This window comes from Lathyrus oleraceus, chromosome 5 (genome assembly GCF_024323335.1).
Source record: "Lathyrus oleraceus cultivar Zhongwan6 chromosome 5, CAAS_Psat_ZW6_1.0, whole genome shotgun sequence".
Classification (NCBI taxonomy): Eukaryota; Viridiplantae; Streptophyta; class Magnoliopsida; order Fabales; family Fabaceae; genus Lathyrus; species Lathyrus oleraceus.
In genome coordinates this window covers 572244093-572261512 of record NC_066583.1, presented here as the reverse complement: position 1 = coordinate 572261512, position 17420 = coordinate 572244093, and the positions used below count along the sequence as shown (strand labels likewise).

At 38.3% G+C, this 17420-nt stretch overlaps 1 protein-coding gene across 1 annotated transcript; it reads left to right on the top strand.

Moving 5' to 3' along the window:
• Positions 1–2474: 2474 nt before the first annotated feature.
• LOC127082144 (uncharacterized) lies at positions 2475–3933 on the top strand. The gene is made up of 2 exons (XM_051022368.1): positions 2475–3406; positions 3540–3933. Exons 1-2 carry the CDS (start codon positions 2475–2477, stop codon positions 3931–3933), a joined length of 1326 nt encoding a protein of 441 aa, XP_050878325.1.
• The last annotated feature ends 13487 nt before the right edge of the window (positions 3934–17420 follow it).

Genomic DNA, 17420 nt, shown 5'->3' with positions numbered 1-17420 from the left:
TTATATCTGCCTCATGAAACAACCTTCTCGCTTCACGACTTTTGCTCCCTATTTCAATTCACCTTGCAAGCATTCTTGCTCGTCTAGAGATTTTCATGAGATCAAAATGCTAAAATCTTTTCAAATTATTGTTCAACATCCACTTGTTTAATTTTTTATTATTGTTATGAACCATTTTAGAACTAATAATCTATACGAAGCATTATTTAACCAGTGTGCATTTAATATATTTTATTTTCACGGTTTTCAAAAATGGAACCACGATAGAAAATTAATAGGAGTTTGATAACTCATTTTGTGTGAGATGTTTAAGCCTTTTATATTTGAACTTTAGGATGGATTGGAGCTTAAGTATTGTCATTTATTTATGTTTTATGTTGCTTTAGTTAATTTAGGATAGAGCGTATTAGGTGTTCTCTTTTATCAAATTTATGTGTTTTGTGCTTCTTTAGAATTAGCTTAGGCGACGAGTTCTGTCATGCCAGGAATTTGTGAACACCATCCAACAGGCCTTGAGCCAGAAGATGCTGGTATGAGTTCTCAACTTCAGTGCTACTACTAACGTGACAGAGATTTGAGAAGAAAATAGGGTTGAGTTGGAGAACATGAATGGATAAGGATGAAAGGCTACACGATAAAGAAGAAAATGAATGGATAAGAATGAAAATACTACAAGATAAAACTCTAAAATAAGCTATCAAGGCTTGCTACTGCCACAATGCTGCATGTTAGCTCATAATTTCGACATCCATTTTAGAGTTACAAAGTGGAAATCCCATGTGAAGAGATTTTCGACCGAATCTGATATTAGGGAGATCTAGTTGAAAGTCCCTGGATGAGAAAGGCCAGTGTGCAGTTAGGACTTAGAAATATTCTTTAATATTTTGAAGATGGTTTCGATTAGAGATTCAAAATTCAAATAAAGGAGGGGACTTTATTCTTATCTGAAACTGCTGAAGGTACACGTGGAGCATAGTGGATAGTTGCGTTCATGCAAAATGCCATTTGTCTCGACGTGATTAAGGGACCGTTGGAAACAGTTATTTCGATTAGTATAAATAGAAGGTATTAGTGTTAGGATCAGTGTGTGTCAAAGTGTGTACAAAGTCTATAAAATTTACCAAGTATCCGTGTGAAGAGGAACCGTAAATTAAGAAATGTATGTTTGTTTTACACCATTGTTAGTTACTTTGAAGTAATACAATTTATCTTTATATTTTTTCAGAAATACTCCTTTATTTCAAATATTCTTCTTTGCTGCTAGTTATCGTCATTTCTTTTACAATCTTTCTCTTTAATTTGTGTTAGTCTTTTATTGTCTAAATAGTTCACTCATTATTGTCATCACAATACTGTCGAAGTATTCATATTTACTAGAATTCACTTTAAACAATTAACACATGTCCTAGGATCAACTCGATCAATCTTGTAAGTGACCAAATTTAGTAATTTGGAAGATCAACGATTGTTTACTAATTTTCACAATAAACAAATTGGCACACTCGGTGGGACAGTGCTAACATTTTAGAAAATTGAAATTGTTTTTTATTCTGTTTATTCATTCACTTTTTCTCCTTTTTTGAAAGAATTCGTTGTATGTTATTAAGGGGTGGTAAAGTAGCCACAACCAACGAACACAGACCAAGGGGAAATCCACTACGAGAATGGCGAATTTAAATGCGCCAGATAACCAAAATTCTCAAAATCCATCAACCAGTAATATACCACCCTCTTATTCTTCGATAGGGGAGACCACGACCATAATGCACGTGTCTAAAACAGTTTCATCTATGGCAAGTTCGATGCCAACGCATTCGATTCCCCATACTGAACTGATTTTAACTTACATTGGGCCTAGGGGCCTCCTCACACCCACCACCGATTGGAAATGTTCTAAATAGGCCTTCGGTACCCCATGGTTTCTCTATATCATTTGGTGGTCGAGAACAACAATATTGCCAACTTCAGTGATGGCAAGTTTACACAACGCTGCCTCGACTTTCTCAGAACCAGTAGTTAACATAAACTCCCTAGTACAAGGGTATGGGGTTAACGTGGGTCGAAAAAACCAATCTTCAGATTTGAGACACCAGACACAAATACCTAGCCTTACTAATAATTCCGCAATAGTGTGGAGATAACAGATGGACGAAAGCAACCATGAGATGGTCCAAATGCTTGCCCAAACATTGACCACCGTATTGAATCCTTTGATTCAAAATACGGCTCAGTCGAATAAACAGCTGATAGCACAGGTGGTGCGAATGTTTGAATTCCTGGGTGTACCACAACCTCATCGACACCCTTCGAGGGATTGGGTAAGGGAAAACTAGGGAGCAACCTTCGAAGAAGACCCTACTATCAACCAAATCCCATAAAATTAATTGCAACCAGAGATGGTGAATCAGGAAGTAGGAGTCGGACCCCCTAGGGTCGAACCATAAATCCCTAGAGAAAGGGAGCCAATGTTAGTAATGGTGAATAGAAACCAAAATGTCGATAATGTCATACGGAAGATTCAACATGATGATATGGCAACATATAATAATCTAGAAGCCATGGTCAAAAGGATTATGGTTCGAAATGGGGTAAACTTGGACCTTCGAAGGCCAAATTATACATCACCTTTGTCGGAATATATCCTACAGGCAGAAACACCCCCTAGAACAAAAATCCCCAAATTCACTAAGTTTTCTGGGGATACTACTGAATCCACTGTCGAAAATGTGGCTAAATATTTAATCGAGGCAGGATACATTTCGAACAACGAAAACTTTAGGATAAAGTTTTTCCCAAGTTCTCTCACAAAGAATGCCTTCACGTGGTTCACCACCTTACCACAAAGTTCGATTCATACTTGGAATCAGTTAGAGAGAATGTTCCATGAGCAGTTTTACATGGGACAAACTAAGATAAGTCTGAAGGAATTGACTAGTATTAAACGAAAGTTTATTGGGCCAATTGATGACTATCTGAATAGGCTTCGATTACTCAAAGCCAGACGTTTTATGCAAGTGCCAGAGTATGAACTTGTCGAAATGGTCACTGGGAGCCCTGACTATTTTATTAGGAAGAAGTTAGATATCCAGTATTTGAGAGATACGGCCCAACTGGTTGATAAGGTTCGACAGTTAGAATGCTTGAAGGAAGAAAAGGCTAGAGCAAATAAGAATAAAAGAGTAGCTTATGTCGATTTCAGCAATGATGGCGAAGGATCCTATAACGGGCCTTCACACTTCGACGAAAATGAAATCGACCTTGCTGAGTTAAAGCAAAGGCCATCTTACGCGTGCAAGGTTTTGGCCCCGTCGAATGGAAAAAACCCTATTGAACCAGAAAAGAATGATAAACTTCCTAAGAAAACTTATACTTTCGACGTTACAAAATGTGACGAAATCTTCAATTTGTTAGTTAAGGATGGTCAAATGATAGTACCCCTAGGTGCTAAAGTGTCTCCTTTAGAACAAAGAAATAAAAAGAGGGTTTTGCAAGTACCATAGTTTTCTGGGTTATAAAACATCTCAATATTTTCTTTTCAGGGATCTTGTGCAGAATTCTATCCAAGAAGGGAGACTCAAGTTTGGAGACAAATCTCGGAGCCAGATGAAGATCGACTCTGATCCTCTACAAGTGGCTGATGCCCACTATACGGAGCTAGAGGAAGTGAACCTGGTCGAAGTCACTAACGATTTCGACATGACCGAAGTCACTGAGGACTTCATCAATGAACCTATCATGGTTAGGATTTCTGAACATCTTGATCATGAATTCTTTAATGACTTCATTCAGGAAGCTATGGGAGATTCCACCAACAAGAGCGCTAATGTCTTCGACGCTGGAATAACTGAAGATTCCAACCTGATGATAGTCACCAAGGAAACCGCTGATGGTTTCGTGCAGATAGATAAGGCCACTGATGGCCTTCAATTATAATTCCAGAAGTTGGACATCATTGAAGATGTCAACATGGAGGTCAATATGGTCGACATATCCAAGGAGACCTCCATGGAAGTTGACAATGAATGTCAACAGGAAGAATATAATAAAATAGCCTTCCCCAAAGAGGATGAAACACTGTCGGATTTCCTCTGGAGGTGCCAGAAGAAGCAATCAGAAGTTATGTTATGCCTCTGGTGTAGTGTTGTGTTCGACAAAAAGGCGGCCCAAAACCTCGAGGGAGTAAGGAGGGCGAAACACCAAGGGGGTCACCAAGTTTTTCAAGATCAACAATTTTTCATCCTATAAGGGCTTTTGACCCAAGGAGATATTATGTTCCAAGACGGCCGATGGTGAAGCTTGGTGAAGCAAAACGAAAGGGTCATGCTACTAAACCCATTTCTTTCAAACCCAACGCAGAAGCTTCAAATGGGAAGTGGGTAAAGTCAGTAGATGGCCAGAAACACGACCAAGGAAAATGGCAGAGCTTCAAAGTCGATAGAGGTTCGTCATTAGCTTATCGTAGGGAATTTCAGGCCGATAAAAAAACTTCTCATGTCTCTGAAAATTATAAAGGGAAAAACCCCATTATGACAAGGTCTCAATGGAGAAGGGAACAAAGGAGGAGGAAAGCCCAGAGGGATGTTGGCGAAAAAGACAAAGTTGAGTCTATCACCAATGTGCCTGCAAGGAAAAAGGATGACTTAAGCTTCGATAAAATAACATTTAATACTCCAGCAGAGGCGGCTAGAGAAAAATATGATCGAATAGATCTTGAAGACGAAATGTTGATAAATAATTTTGACTCAAGATCAGAGGATTCTTTGGATATTTTAGTCGGTGTGATGTCTGTGATGCCCAGGGAGTTTGACCGAATCACAGAGGTCAAAGATACCGACAATAATACGAAAAGAGAAATGGCTGCTCATAAGCCAGTATGCTACTACGTGATGAATAATGGTTGCGTCGAGGAGCAAAATGCCTTTTTCGAGAGACCCAACGAGGCTATGAAGAGTCATCTTAAGCCTCTCTTCATTACTGGGAAGGTCGAAGATGTCCCCATTAATAAAATCTTAGTGGACTACGGTGCAACCGTGAATTTGATTCCGCATCACATGCTGAGAAAAATTGGCAAGTACAACACAAATGCCAAACCTCATAATATGGTGCTTTACAATTATTTGAGGGTAAAGTGGGTTCCACCCTTGGTGTCATCCAGGTCGAGTTAACCGTAGGAACGGTCACAAGATCCACAATGTTTATGATTGTGGAGACGAAGGCCAACTATAATCTGTTACTTGGAAGGGAATAGATACATGGGGTCGGGGCTGTGCCACCCTCAATGCACCAACGAATCATCATATGGCATCCAAACGGTATTGTGGAGAATAAAGAAGCAGACCAAGGGTACTTCAAAACCCCTATCAACCATACCGACAGACGCCAGTTCGATAAGCACTTGACCAATATCGCTCCATGTGATTCGGCCGATTTTGCATTCACTACTGACGATAATGCTTATTATTCCCTATCGTTGCACCCTTACAATGACTTTCGTTGGGACAAAGAAGTGGTAGGCAAAGACGACTTTGGGTACTTAGGAGCGTCGGGATTTTAACCCACAGGTTAGGGAAGCAAATTTAGTGCTGATGATTGAGTTCGAAGTGCTAAAAAGGCTTTTGGCTTACATAGCCGAAAACAAGCAGCAATCGGCCTTGGAGGCCAAAGTAAAAAACATGGTTGTCGAAGCCAGTAAAGATTCTCATCAAATAGGTCCTGGAAAGGACTTTGATCCAATGCCACCTAATAAGGTTCAAAACAAAGATCAAGGCCAGAGGCTCGACGCTATCTATGATGACGAGCCTTTGGGTTTCGAGAAGGATCCATTGGCAACAAATGTTAAAATGTTGTCTCAAGATCCACATGAGAAAATAGACTTGGGAGAGGGATTGATAAAAAGGCCAACTTACATTAGCGCCAATGTTATCCCTCAACTCAAAGTCGAAGTAGCCCAGTTGTTGAAGGAGTTCAAAGACTGTTTCACGTGGGACTATGATGAGATGCCTGGTTTAAGCAGAGATCTGGTCGAATTGAAGCTGCCAATCAAGCCTGGAAAGAAGCCTATCAAGCAGAACCCAAGGCGATTTGCACCTGCAATACTCTCGAAGATCAAAGAGGATGTCGAAAGGCTTCTTCATTGTAACTTCATTCGTACAACCAGGTATGTCGAGTGGTTAGCTAATATTGTGCATGTTATTAAAAAGAATGGTACTTTGAGGATTTGCATAGACTTTAGAGATTTAAATACTGCAACCCCAAAGGATGAATATTCAATGTCGGTGGCAGAAATGCTAGTCGACTCCGCTGTAGGCCATCAGTATGTCAGCATGCTCGATGGATACTCTGGATATAATCAAATATTTATTACAGAAGAGGATGTCCCAAAAACAGCATTTCGATGCCCTGGAGCCTTAGGCACATACGAATGGGTGGTAATGCCTTTTGGTTTGAAAAATGCTAGGGGAACCTACCAGAGAGCAATGAATTCGATCTTTCATGATTTCATAGAGACTTTTATGCAAATTTACATAGATGATATTGTCATTAAGTCTGTTTCAGGGTAGAGCCATATAGACCATCTTCGACGGTCCATTGAAAGGATGAGAAGACATGGTCTAAAAATGAATCCTCTCAAATGCGCTTTTTGTGTGCAGGCAGGGGATTTCTTAGGCTTTGTGGTCCACAAAAAGGGAATTGAGATAAACTAGAATAAGACCAAGGCTATAATGGAGGCGAAAGCGCCATCAACAAAGAAAGAATTGCAATCACTACTGGGCAAGATCAATTTCCTAAGGAGATTCATCTCAAACCTTAGTGGGAAGACGCAAGCTTTCTCACCATTACTTCGACTAAACAAGGAAGGATTCAAATGGAGGCAGGCTCAACAAGAAGCATTCGATAAAATTAAAGAATACTTGAGTCATCCACCAATCCTGACACCGCCTTGTAGAAATAAGAGTATGAGATTGTACATATCTACATCTGACAAGACTTTAGGGAGCTTGTTGGCTCAAGAGGATGATAATGGCGTCGAAAGAGCCATCTATTACCTCAGTAGGGTCTTAAATGATGCAGAAACTGGGTATAACATAGTTGAAAAATTGTGTTTATGCTTGTATTTCTCTTGTACAAAGTTTAAACACTATATAAAACCTGTTGATGTTTATGTTTCATCTCATTTCGACATCATTAAACATATGTTGTCTAAACCAATTTTGCACAGTCGAATTGGAAAGTGAGCATTAAACGTTAACTGAATATTCCTTAATGTATATGCCATTAAAAGCTGTTAAGGGACAAATGGTAGCATATTTTATAGTCGACCACTCCATAGTTGCGAATGCATTGGACTATTTCGAATTAGAAGCTTGGAGGTTATACTTCGATGGGTCTAGTCACAAAGATGGAACAAGCATAGTGTAGCGGTAAATTCATGACCATCAAGCTATGGATAAGCTTGACATCAATAAAACCAGAGCCGCTACCACACTTTTATTTTTTCCAAAGGAAAAAGGGAAAAGTACGAACAAAAGCCAAAAATAAGAAGTTTTCAAATCAAAACTAATAAAATGCTAGAGATTACAGGTAAGGGGGCTGGTTACACAGAGGGAAGGTGTTAGCATCCAAAGTGTCCTAGGTACTCCTAGGGAGCCCTTTTTTATGTGCGTATGTGTTTTTGGTATAAAAGATGTTTGAGAAAAATAGAGTGTGGGGATGAGAAAAGAATTCATTGATTATATTTTTGTGTTTGACAAGACCTTCGAACTTGTGCCTACGTACCAACATAAAAATGATGGATCAAAACCTCGTAGTTCGTGGTAAAAACTTCAAAGTTGGTGAATTGATTTTAACAAAAATTTCATTGAGAATGGCACTAAGGGGCCAAAGGTTTGAATGAAATTGTTAGTTCTTTTTGTCTTTTTGAAATTTTAAGTCCATATGATTAGATTTATTTACAAGTTTGATTTAAGAAAAAGGAGTTCAAAAATTCAATGGCATAAGGCCAAAGTTTCTAATTGAAATAAGGTCTAAGTTTAAAATCACAAGCAAAGCAAGTTTTTAAAAAGGGGAGAGATTTTGAAATTTAAGAAGTGGGAGGAGATGAAGAGACTAATCCTAAGCATAAAATTAAAAGTTAAGAGTTGAAAAGATCTGACCAGTGGGATGCAATCCAACAGACAAGAATGTCATATAGAAACCCATTTTCCCTTTGGACTTCGAATCAAGCAATAATCAATCAGGCAATTAGCAATATCAGACATCATAAAGATCAAGGCATCAAATAAAGATAGCCACATCCAAGCAAGCGATTCCCATAGCTAGCAGTCTTCTTTGTCTTCTCATGTACCAAATGAAATACTCCTTGGTTAACTCAGAATAAAGCATTAGACACAAGATCAAAATAACAGTTTACATCAAGAAAATGTAGCAGATGAACTAAAACACATCCCAAGACTTGCATCAGATGAAGGCTCAGTTCATAATAACTTGATTTCAGAATGTTGGCATTGACCAAGTCCTTTTTGCACAAGGAAGGTTGCCTAGTTCTAAGTCCAGAAGTTCAGATCAAGATTAACAGTCCACCAAACATTTTTTAGGATTTTTGTTATTTATTAGGTGTTTTAAGGTCCTAAGACCACACACAAAATCAAAATGGACAAACAGTATATACAATCACAAGATATAGCTCAAATGAGCAAAGTGAAAAATGACATAAACATAAACAAGTTAAATGAAATGTAAATGGCAATGAATGATAAATGACTAAAAATTAAATTGTATAAAGTAAAGTAATATTAATAAGAGTTAGTCAAATGTTAGTCAAAATTAATTGAATGTTAGTAGTGTTTTGCTTTTTAATTGATTAAGTAATTCTTTGTAGAACACTCAACCATCTATTCACAAGCATGAATCCTTGAACCAAGACATCTTCCATAGGAAGGAAAAAAGGCCAACTTTCCACACAATACCATGAAAGATGGGAGACTTACAATCTTACTTACTAGAATGTTATGCCTTTATGGTCAAATTTAGCTTTATATGAAGCAATCATAATTAAACTTATGTAGAAGTCACAACTATCTGAGGTCGGACAATAAAAATTTAGGTGTTAATGCATGTTAGAGATTTGGTATGATGAATCAAACTCCTAAAACATACCACACACTAAAAGAAAAGATCAAAAGGGGTATACCTATCTCATCCATACTTGTATTGGTTCATTTGACACAAGGTCATTGATGAACCAATTAGCCTTAGGATATTTGAGATTTCACTGGTCAACGAAAGGAATGGGGAAGAATGGGGATGAAGATGAAGGGGGAAGGGAATGAGAGAAACACAATTTGATCACGGGAGGAATTTTATCAAATTAAAATCATTCATTCATTTTGGGAGATGAAATGTACATTTCATCAATCCCCTAAATCCAATGATTTTAATCCAACAAAACTCAAATCAACCTTGACCAAGGCCCAAACAAATAGTCAAACATAACAAGACCATAAAAATGGCCCAATATAATTTTGACACAATTAATCAATTAAAAATCAATTTAAAAATGCATTAAAATACAAATTAGTTTGGTCGAAACCTAAAACCTCTTAAAAACTCCAAATAAATGGCCAAGAGATTTATCCTAGGTCAAACAAGGTCAACTGACCTTAGACAAAAAATTTCATTATTTTTGAAAAGTCAGAAGTATTTTTAAACAATTTAAAATATGCACAAAAACATTTAATTCATGAAAAATATCAAAATTAATCCAAAAAATAATTTTAATTCAGAAAATAAAAGAAAAAAATATTTAAAGATTTTTGGTGAAAGTCCCATGTTTTTTGGATTAAGAATGAAATTATTATGAATTAAACAAAATAAAGCAACTAAACATAAATTAAGAAATAAAAAGGAAATTAAAAAAATGAAGGCCATCAGATCTCCCTCATTAATTGAGGTGACATATCTGATGGCCCGAAGCGCGCATTCCACCAACACTTGAGTCAAACGCGTGACATGGTTGGTAATCAAAACAGATGACTAAGATTAAAACGTGAGATCATGATCCAATGGCTTTGGACACGCCAACACATCATCGAAGCCCTAGCCCCGGTCTTCTTCTCTGGTGGACCTCACCGAACAAGTCCACCACCAACCACCACTAAAATGAAAAACAAGGACATGGATTTAAAGAAAAAATGCTCAGGAGCTCGAATCTGGCCTTAATTTTCTCCAATTCCAAGTATATAAAAAGATACAGGGATTTGAATTTTGAGGATCATGCACCGTGTTACTTCTATTTGACCTCAAAGCAACTCAATCTTGTTGCCTACATTGGTAGGACTTCAACCAACCAAAAATCACAAAGAATAGTGAAGAATTGAGGGAATCGAAGAGATGAAAATTCTGAAAAATTACCTTCGAAGGAGCTTCAACCTTGCTTGATCTTGGTCCCAATTGTGCTTGGCTTGACTTCAGAAGCTTGTAGGAGGTGATTAAGATCAAAGAGAGGCTTGGACTCTTGGAGTTTCAATCTCAAAATAGAATGAAATTTAAAGCTCGATTTTCAAATGAAAACCTTCAAGATTATCCTTTAATGGTGAGGTTTTGGATTACAGGTTCAAAGCTTGGGCATGAGGTTCTTAATTCTGAGCCATGGGGGTTGTATTTATAGCCAATGTGATTCATTTCCACACACTTCCAAATTTTGCCAAATTTAGCAATTTTTATTGCATGCTTGCATGGGTGTGTGATAGGCCCATCAAGTGATGTATTCAGGTCCAAAAATGCTTGTGTATCATGCTGAAATAATGTCATATGGCCATGCATTTGAATTTGAAATGTGAAGGTGAAAGTCATCCAATTGGTCCCTTGAAAAGAACCCATGTGCAAGTCTTTCATTCTTTGGCTAAATGAGGTGATCTTTGATTTTTTGGAAAGGCGGGATCAAGGGGAACAACTTTCATGTTGAAGACTTTTCCATTTTAAGCTTGGATCATGATGAATTTTGAGGTGGAAGTTTGGAAAATCAAACATATTTGAAAATTTTCTAAGTACCAAGCCAAATGTTCACTTCTTCCACCTTGAATAACTTTTGCTATGGACTTCAAATGGAAAACGTTCCTTCATCAAAGTTGTAGATATTTCAAACCTATTCAATTTTATCACAAATTTGACCTAATTTGTATTTGGAATTAAGGAGTTATGCATTTTAGAAGTTGAGGAAAATCACTTGTTCAATGGTAATGACCCAAAATGACCTATAATGTTTCCTCTTGGAACATGTATTTTCAAGTTGAATTTGAACTTCTTCCAAACACAAAAGTTGAAAAGAACATATTTAATTTGATCATGAAACTTTAATGGATTTCATCTTATAAAAATTGAGCAAGTTATGGTCCTTGGAAGTTGACCTCCTAATTAGGGTTCAGACAAAATGAACAATAATCTTTCACCATAAAAAGTGACTTTCCAAGCAAAAATAGCTCTTGAATTCAACATGAAAGTTGTTTGTAATGTCATAAGGAGTAAAGTTTATCTTGGAATAATTTTCATATGACAAAAATTGTAGGAGATAGGGTCTAGGGAACCCCAGTTTTGACCAATTGACTTTCTCTGGTCAACCACCATGAACCATCTTGTAAACTTGACATTGTCTTGATCTTTGGGACTCATGGAGGATCATATATGAGTAATATTATGTAAGATGAAGTATCCCTTTATATATTTGATTAAATGATAAAGAAACTTGTCGAGGAAGTCACACAAGATACCCAGATGAATCAGGGCTTCCAAGGCAAACATGCTTCAAACTCTTGATGAATTCTCGATCAAAATGATATGTGAAGACCATGGGGATCCATATATGATGTCTAGAACCAATTTAAACCATCTCTTTATTGATCTCCTTTCATTGAGGGTCTTAAACCCTATATATGAGCTTGATGGAGCATGGGTGAACACACACACTACCTACAAAAGTAACAAACTATACATAGACATATTTTTGGCATTTTGGTTAGTAAATAATGAAAAACAAAGTATGGCACAATTAAATGTGCTAGGTGACCTCTCCCAATACAAACCCAATGAATGAGGGGTAAGGAGGATGCCAATGTGTGATCCCAAAGCCAATGCAGATGATGAGATAACATAGGGGATCTTAGGGTCAAAATTGAGGTATTACACATAGGAGTTGTAATGATTTATCCTAATAAAATTCCAACAAAAATCAAGTATAAAGTGGAGGGCCTCTGCTCGAACAATGAAGCTGAATATGAAGCCTTTATAGCCAGACTTGAAATATTGTTGGAATTGGGGGCAACTCGAGTCAAAATAATGGGTGACTCAGAGTTAGTTATAAAACAGATCACAAAAGAATACAAATGTATCAAGGAGAATTTAATTATGTACTTCAGAATAGCTAGTCGATTGCTAAAAAGATTCGAGATGGCTAAAATTCGATATATACCTCGATTGGAAAATCAAGTGGCTAATGATTTGGCTCAAATTGTGTATGGATACAAAATTTCAAAAGAAAAACTACAAAAAGTCATCAAAGTCAAAGGAAGAGTTGTATCAACCAGATTAGCCCCATCAGACTTAGAAAAGATAAAGCTGGGATACGCTGATGAAGAAAACTTCAAAACATTGGCAATAGACAATCTGACAGACAAAGATTGGAGGAAACCAATAGTGGAATATCTACGGAATCCAACAGCGTCTTCTGATCGAAAAACCAGGCATCGAGCGTTAAGTTATTTTCTTTTGGGATTGGAGTTGTTCAAGAAGTCTCTTGAGGGAGTTTTGTTAAATGCCTTAGTGAGTCAAAGGCATATTTAGACCCTTCGACTGTCCATAGTGGGGCATATGGGGCACACCAAGTTGGCCATAAGCTGAAATGACTCTTATTTTGCCAAGGAATGTATTGGCCTACCATGCTGAAAGATTGCATCGAATTTGCAAAAGGATGCCAAGAAGGCCAGGTACACACAGGAATACAACATGTCCCTACGAGCGAATTGCACTCTATAATCAAACCTTGGCCATTTAGGGGTTGGGCTTTGGATCTAATTGGGGAAATTCGACGATCATCATCTAAGAATCAGAGGTATATCCTGGTGGGCATTGATTATTTTACGAAATGGATCGAAGATATACCTTTACCAAATGTAAGCCAGGAAGATGTGATCAATTTTATCCAGAAACATATCATTTATAGATTTGGAATCCCAGAGACTGTCACAACAGATCAAAGGTCAATATTTACTTGATCGAAAGATGCAAGAATTTGCTAAAGAAATGGCTTTCAAATTGTTAACTTTGATGCCATATTATGATCAGGCTAATGGACAGGTCGAAACCGCTAATAAGGTGATTATTGGTTTGATTAAGAAGCATGTAGGGAAGAAGCCTAGAAATTGGCACAAAACTTTAGATCAGATTTTGTGGGCATGTCATACTTCTCCCAAGGAAGCCACGTATTCGACCCCATTTCGATTGACTTTCGATCATGATGTAGTTCTACCAGTAGAAATTTTCCTACAATCCACAAGAATTCAAAGGCGTTATGAAATTTCATCATAGTCATATTGGAACATGATGTTAGATGAATTAGTTTATCTAGATGAAGAAAGACTAAATGCCTTGGAGTTATTAAAACGGCAGAAGAAGAGAGTAGAGAACTCTTATAACAAGAAGGTAAAAATCAAAACATTTTCGCCTAAAGACTCTGGAAAGTTGTCCTTCCAATGGATCGAAAGGATAAGACCTTAGGGAAGTGGTCACCCAAGTGGGAATGCCCTTTTCAAATTTTACAAGTGTTCTCTAATGGTGCCTATGAGATTGAGGAACCTAATGAAGACAAGATAATCTTAAGAGTAAATGGGAAATGTTTGAAAAAGTATAGGCCAACACTCCAAGAGATAAAGAAAAGAAATGAGTAATTGTGTATAAGTTAAGTAGAGCCAATATGGTAAAAGGTGCCAAAATGGTTTGCATTTGATTTAAAGGCCCAAAGGGCTAATATTCATTACAATTAAGACTTATACTCATTACATCAAAATAGGCAAAAATGGAAAGGATACTAAAACTAAAAAGGAAGATTGGCCTTGATCTAAAGGTACTTTGCTTTGAGAAGTTCCAGACATTTCTCGCATAAAGACCTTTTTGGCCGGAAAAGTTTGATTTCATATTGAAGTTTTCAAGCTTTTTCGATGAACTTCATGCCGAATTCTAGTTCTTTAGCCATCAAAGCATCATCGAACTCCAGGAGTTCACTTTTGCTTCTTTCGACTTTAGAGATTTTTGCCTGCAGTTCTTCTATTTGTTTTGTCCATGAAGCAATATCACGATCATGGCCTTCGATCTTCTCTTTATTCTTTTGTTTTGTCTACTCCAGTTCCATCTCCTGTTAGTTGAGGTAATAACTTATGATCTTCGACAACTTGGTCGATCATAGTGCCTATCTCTAAGATAACATTAGCCACTTCAGGAGAAGCTTCTAGCAAATTGACTTGATTAAGAAGAGCCCTCAAGGTTAAGGGGGAAGAAGGATCAGCCAACAGGAGCAGGAACAAGTCACCCTTAAAGATATTTTCCTTAATTTTTGAAAGCACTTCGTCCGCAGGCGTACTCGAAGGTTGATCATCAGATGTCGAAGCAGTGCTAAGGCTTTTCTCAGAAGAACTTCCCATGTAGCTTAACATAACTTTTAGATATTCATGGGGTTGACTTCGTTTCAGAATAGCTAGTTCTTCTGCAGAGAGACCCCTAGTACTACTTGTTGAAACTCTCCCTATTAGAATAGTTGCAATGGTTGGAGCGGCAAGAGTTTAACTTTGAGCCTGTCCTTCGCCTATGTCTTCGCACCCTCGTCATTATTCCCCCCTTCTTCGAAGCCTCCATCATCGTCACCAATGGGGACTGGTGTCTGGTTACCTTCGTCCTCTTCCTCCATCACTGTATCTTCGCCATCGTTACCCTCTTGTTGGGGATCGACTGTTCCTTCGACATTGCTTGAATCGTCTCCAGGATTGTCTCCAGCTTAAACTTCTTCATCCACCACCATGGTATCTTGGTTCACTACATCGTCTTCTTCTTCGTTCGAATTAGCTTCATGATCGGAACCGCTGGTGTGAGAGTGTTGGGTAGTGGTCTTTGGTGGTGAAGTATCAAGCTCACCCGAAAGGGGCTGATTGATTTCACTCATGGAGGTTTTTTTAAATGACGGTCGATAGGCGAGTTCGCCAGCGCTATTTAAGACATCTGTTATAGAAGATGGCGCAGAGGAAGTTGTAGCTTTGGTTCGAACGACAATGCCCGCGCCATCTTGAAACCAAAACAATCAAAAAATGAGTAGTGAAAGACAGTAAATCTACTAATCAAGATAGAGGGAAGTATGTTTTACCTTGTCTCCTTCGACCCCAGGGCTGGAGTTATCACTTTCACTTTGAGTCGCTGCTATCTTTGCCATGTCTTTAGGTGTAGGCTCTTGGATGGTAAGTGCAGAAGGCCTTTTCTTGGAAAGTTTTGTTGGAGGCTGGCTCAAGGTGTCGATGATCTTTTGTTGCTGTTTTCTCTTCCTAGAGGTTAGGTCGAGCATAGGTGATAGATCCTCTTCGTCAGAATCTATTATGACAAGGGTTTCTGTGGGTTTATTTTGGATTTTTATGGGGGTTAGAGGAGGTTTTTGAGCAGCCTGAATTGAGTATTGGAGTGTCAGTACCATTAAACATAACAAAAAGTAAAAAAGGGCAAGACGAAGATATACCTTTGTGGGGTTGCTACCCCCCTCAGTCTTCAATTCGACTGACCTTCTGATTGTTGGTTTCTTGGGTGGGACCCTGGTGGTTAAAAGAAAATAACATAGAGCAATTAGTGTAAGATAAGGGTAAATATCCTAATAGAGGGGTTTGATTCGAGAAAAACCTCTAATGTCACAACTTCATATATGTCCGATTCGATGCAAACATCTTTGATCCCTATATGAAGATGCCCTTTGAAACTGTCTAGAGTATGCTTAGTCGTAACCACCCGCTGGGCTTTTTTCTGGGACTGATGTCGAAGGATCTTAATGGAGTCCCCACAGATAAACCAGTCTGGGAATGGAGGGGCAATGGCCACTCTAAAGTCAAAATTAGGCAGTGGAGGAAATCTTGGGGGAAACAACTTGAAAGCCATTTCGTAGCGTTTCTCGTGAGGAACGTACAAAGGGATTTTCAGATTTTCCATTTCCTTTGAATTTTTTTCTTTGAGCGTGACAACTGTTTCGCGAATGGTTCGACTAAGATCATCATGCCTATAGGCAGTTTCAAAGTAATTTTGGAAAGCTTGGATTTATTTGATAAGCGTGTAAGTACCTTTTTTGGTTCTCTCCTGCATAAGAAGAAAATCTTTGTCAAATTGTTGGATAAAGGAAGAGACATCATAGAACTCTTCAGTATAGTATATGTTCAACCATCTCCCAAAATCTCGAGTGCATAGGAAGTTAGGGTCGAAGTTGAGAGGAGTGAGTTGGGTCCTGCCAGTATATCTGGCTATCTGCTTAAGGGTGGTGGTTTCATTATGGACCGTGTTGTAGAGAAGGAGGCTACCCTTTTTATCATACAGGCACTTCGAGAGAGCCTGGATTAGCTCAAACTGTCGAGTAACAAGGTTGGGTTGATAGGCGATCAAAGTAACCTGAACCTTTGATGGGTTTAGTCGAAGGGTTAATATCCTAGGGGTCAAAAAGGCTTCCCAAATTAGTAGAGGTTCTGTCTCTCATTTTTTGGAGGGAGATGGGAAAGGCCTTGTAAACCATTTCGGACCATACTTTCTAGCAACAAAGGGGGCCATGCTCGAAGTAAATACATGGCGCTTGGCGAACATCATTGTATAGCCCATGAAATTTGGTCGAAGGGATTGTCCTCTGTTTTTTACTTCCGCAACTTCTTCATCAACGAGGCCTTTATTCAGTAGACTTGCCTCGAACGTGGCATTAAGCGAGAGTTGTAATAACCAAAAGGGACCAGAGAGGGGGAGATCCCCTCTTTCACATAAGTTATTCAATTGAGTGACTCCATCACTCAATGATTCATAAAGGCTTGCCAATATCATTTCACTTAGGCAAACACTATGTTCTGCATGTAATTGGTTCGCCAGGGTGAGATACTTTTTGGCAACTTGCAGAGACTTCGAGCAGAATATAGAGTGAGACAACCACAAAGCTAAGAAAGCTATGTGTTCCACATCATAGACAGTGTAAGTGTCTTTGTCATGATAGTGTGCAATGTGAGTCGAATACGCTGCTCTAGAGGTCGAAAAAGCTATTGTATCTTCATAATCAATCTAAGGGTCGTACGTGTTTCTAGTGGGTTTTAGCCCAGTGATAGCGGCTAAGTCGAAAAGTTTTGGTGTGGCCATGCCACATGGGAGGTGGAAAGTGT

Bases quoted from the DNA above. Each gene is read 5' to 3' on its own strand.
- LOC127082144 (XM_051022368.1), top strand. From the start codon at position 2,475: ATGGTGAATAGAAACCAAAATGTCGATAATGTCATACGGAAGATTCAA. The intron at 3,407-3,539 runs GTTAGTTAAGGA...TTTTCTTTTCAG, and splicing joins TGTGACGAAATCTTCAATTT to GGATCTTGTGCAGAATTCTA.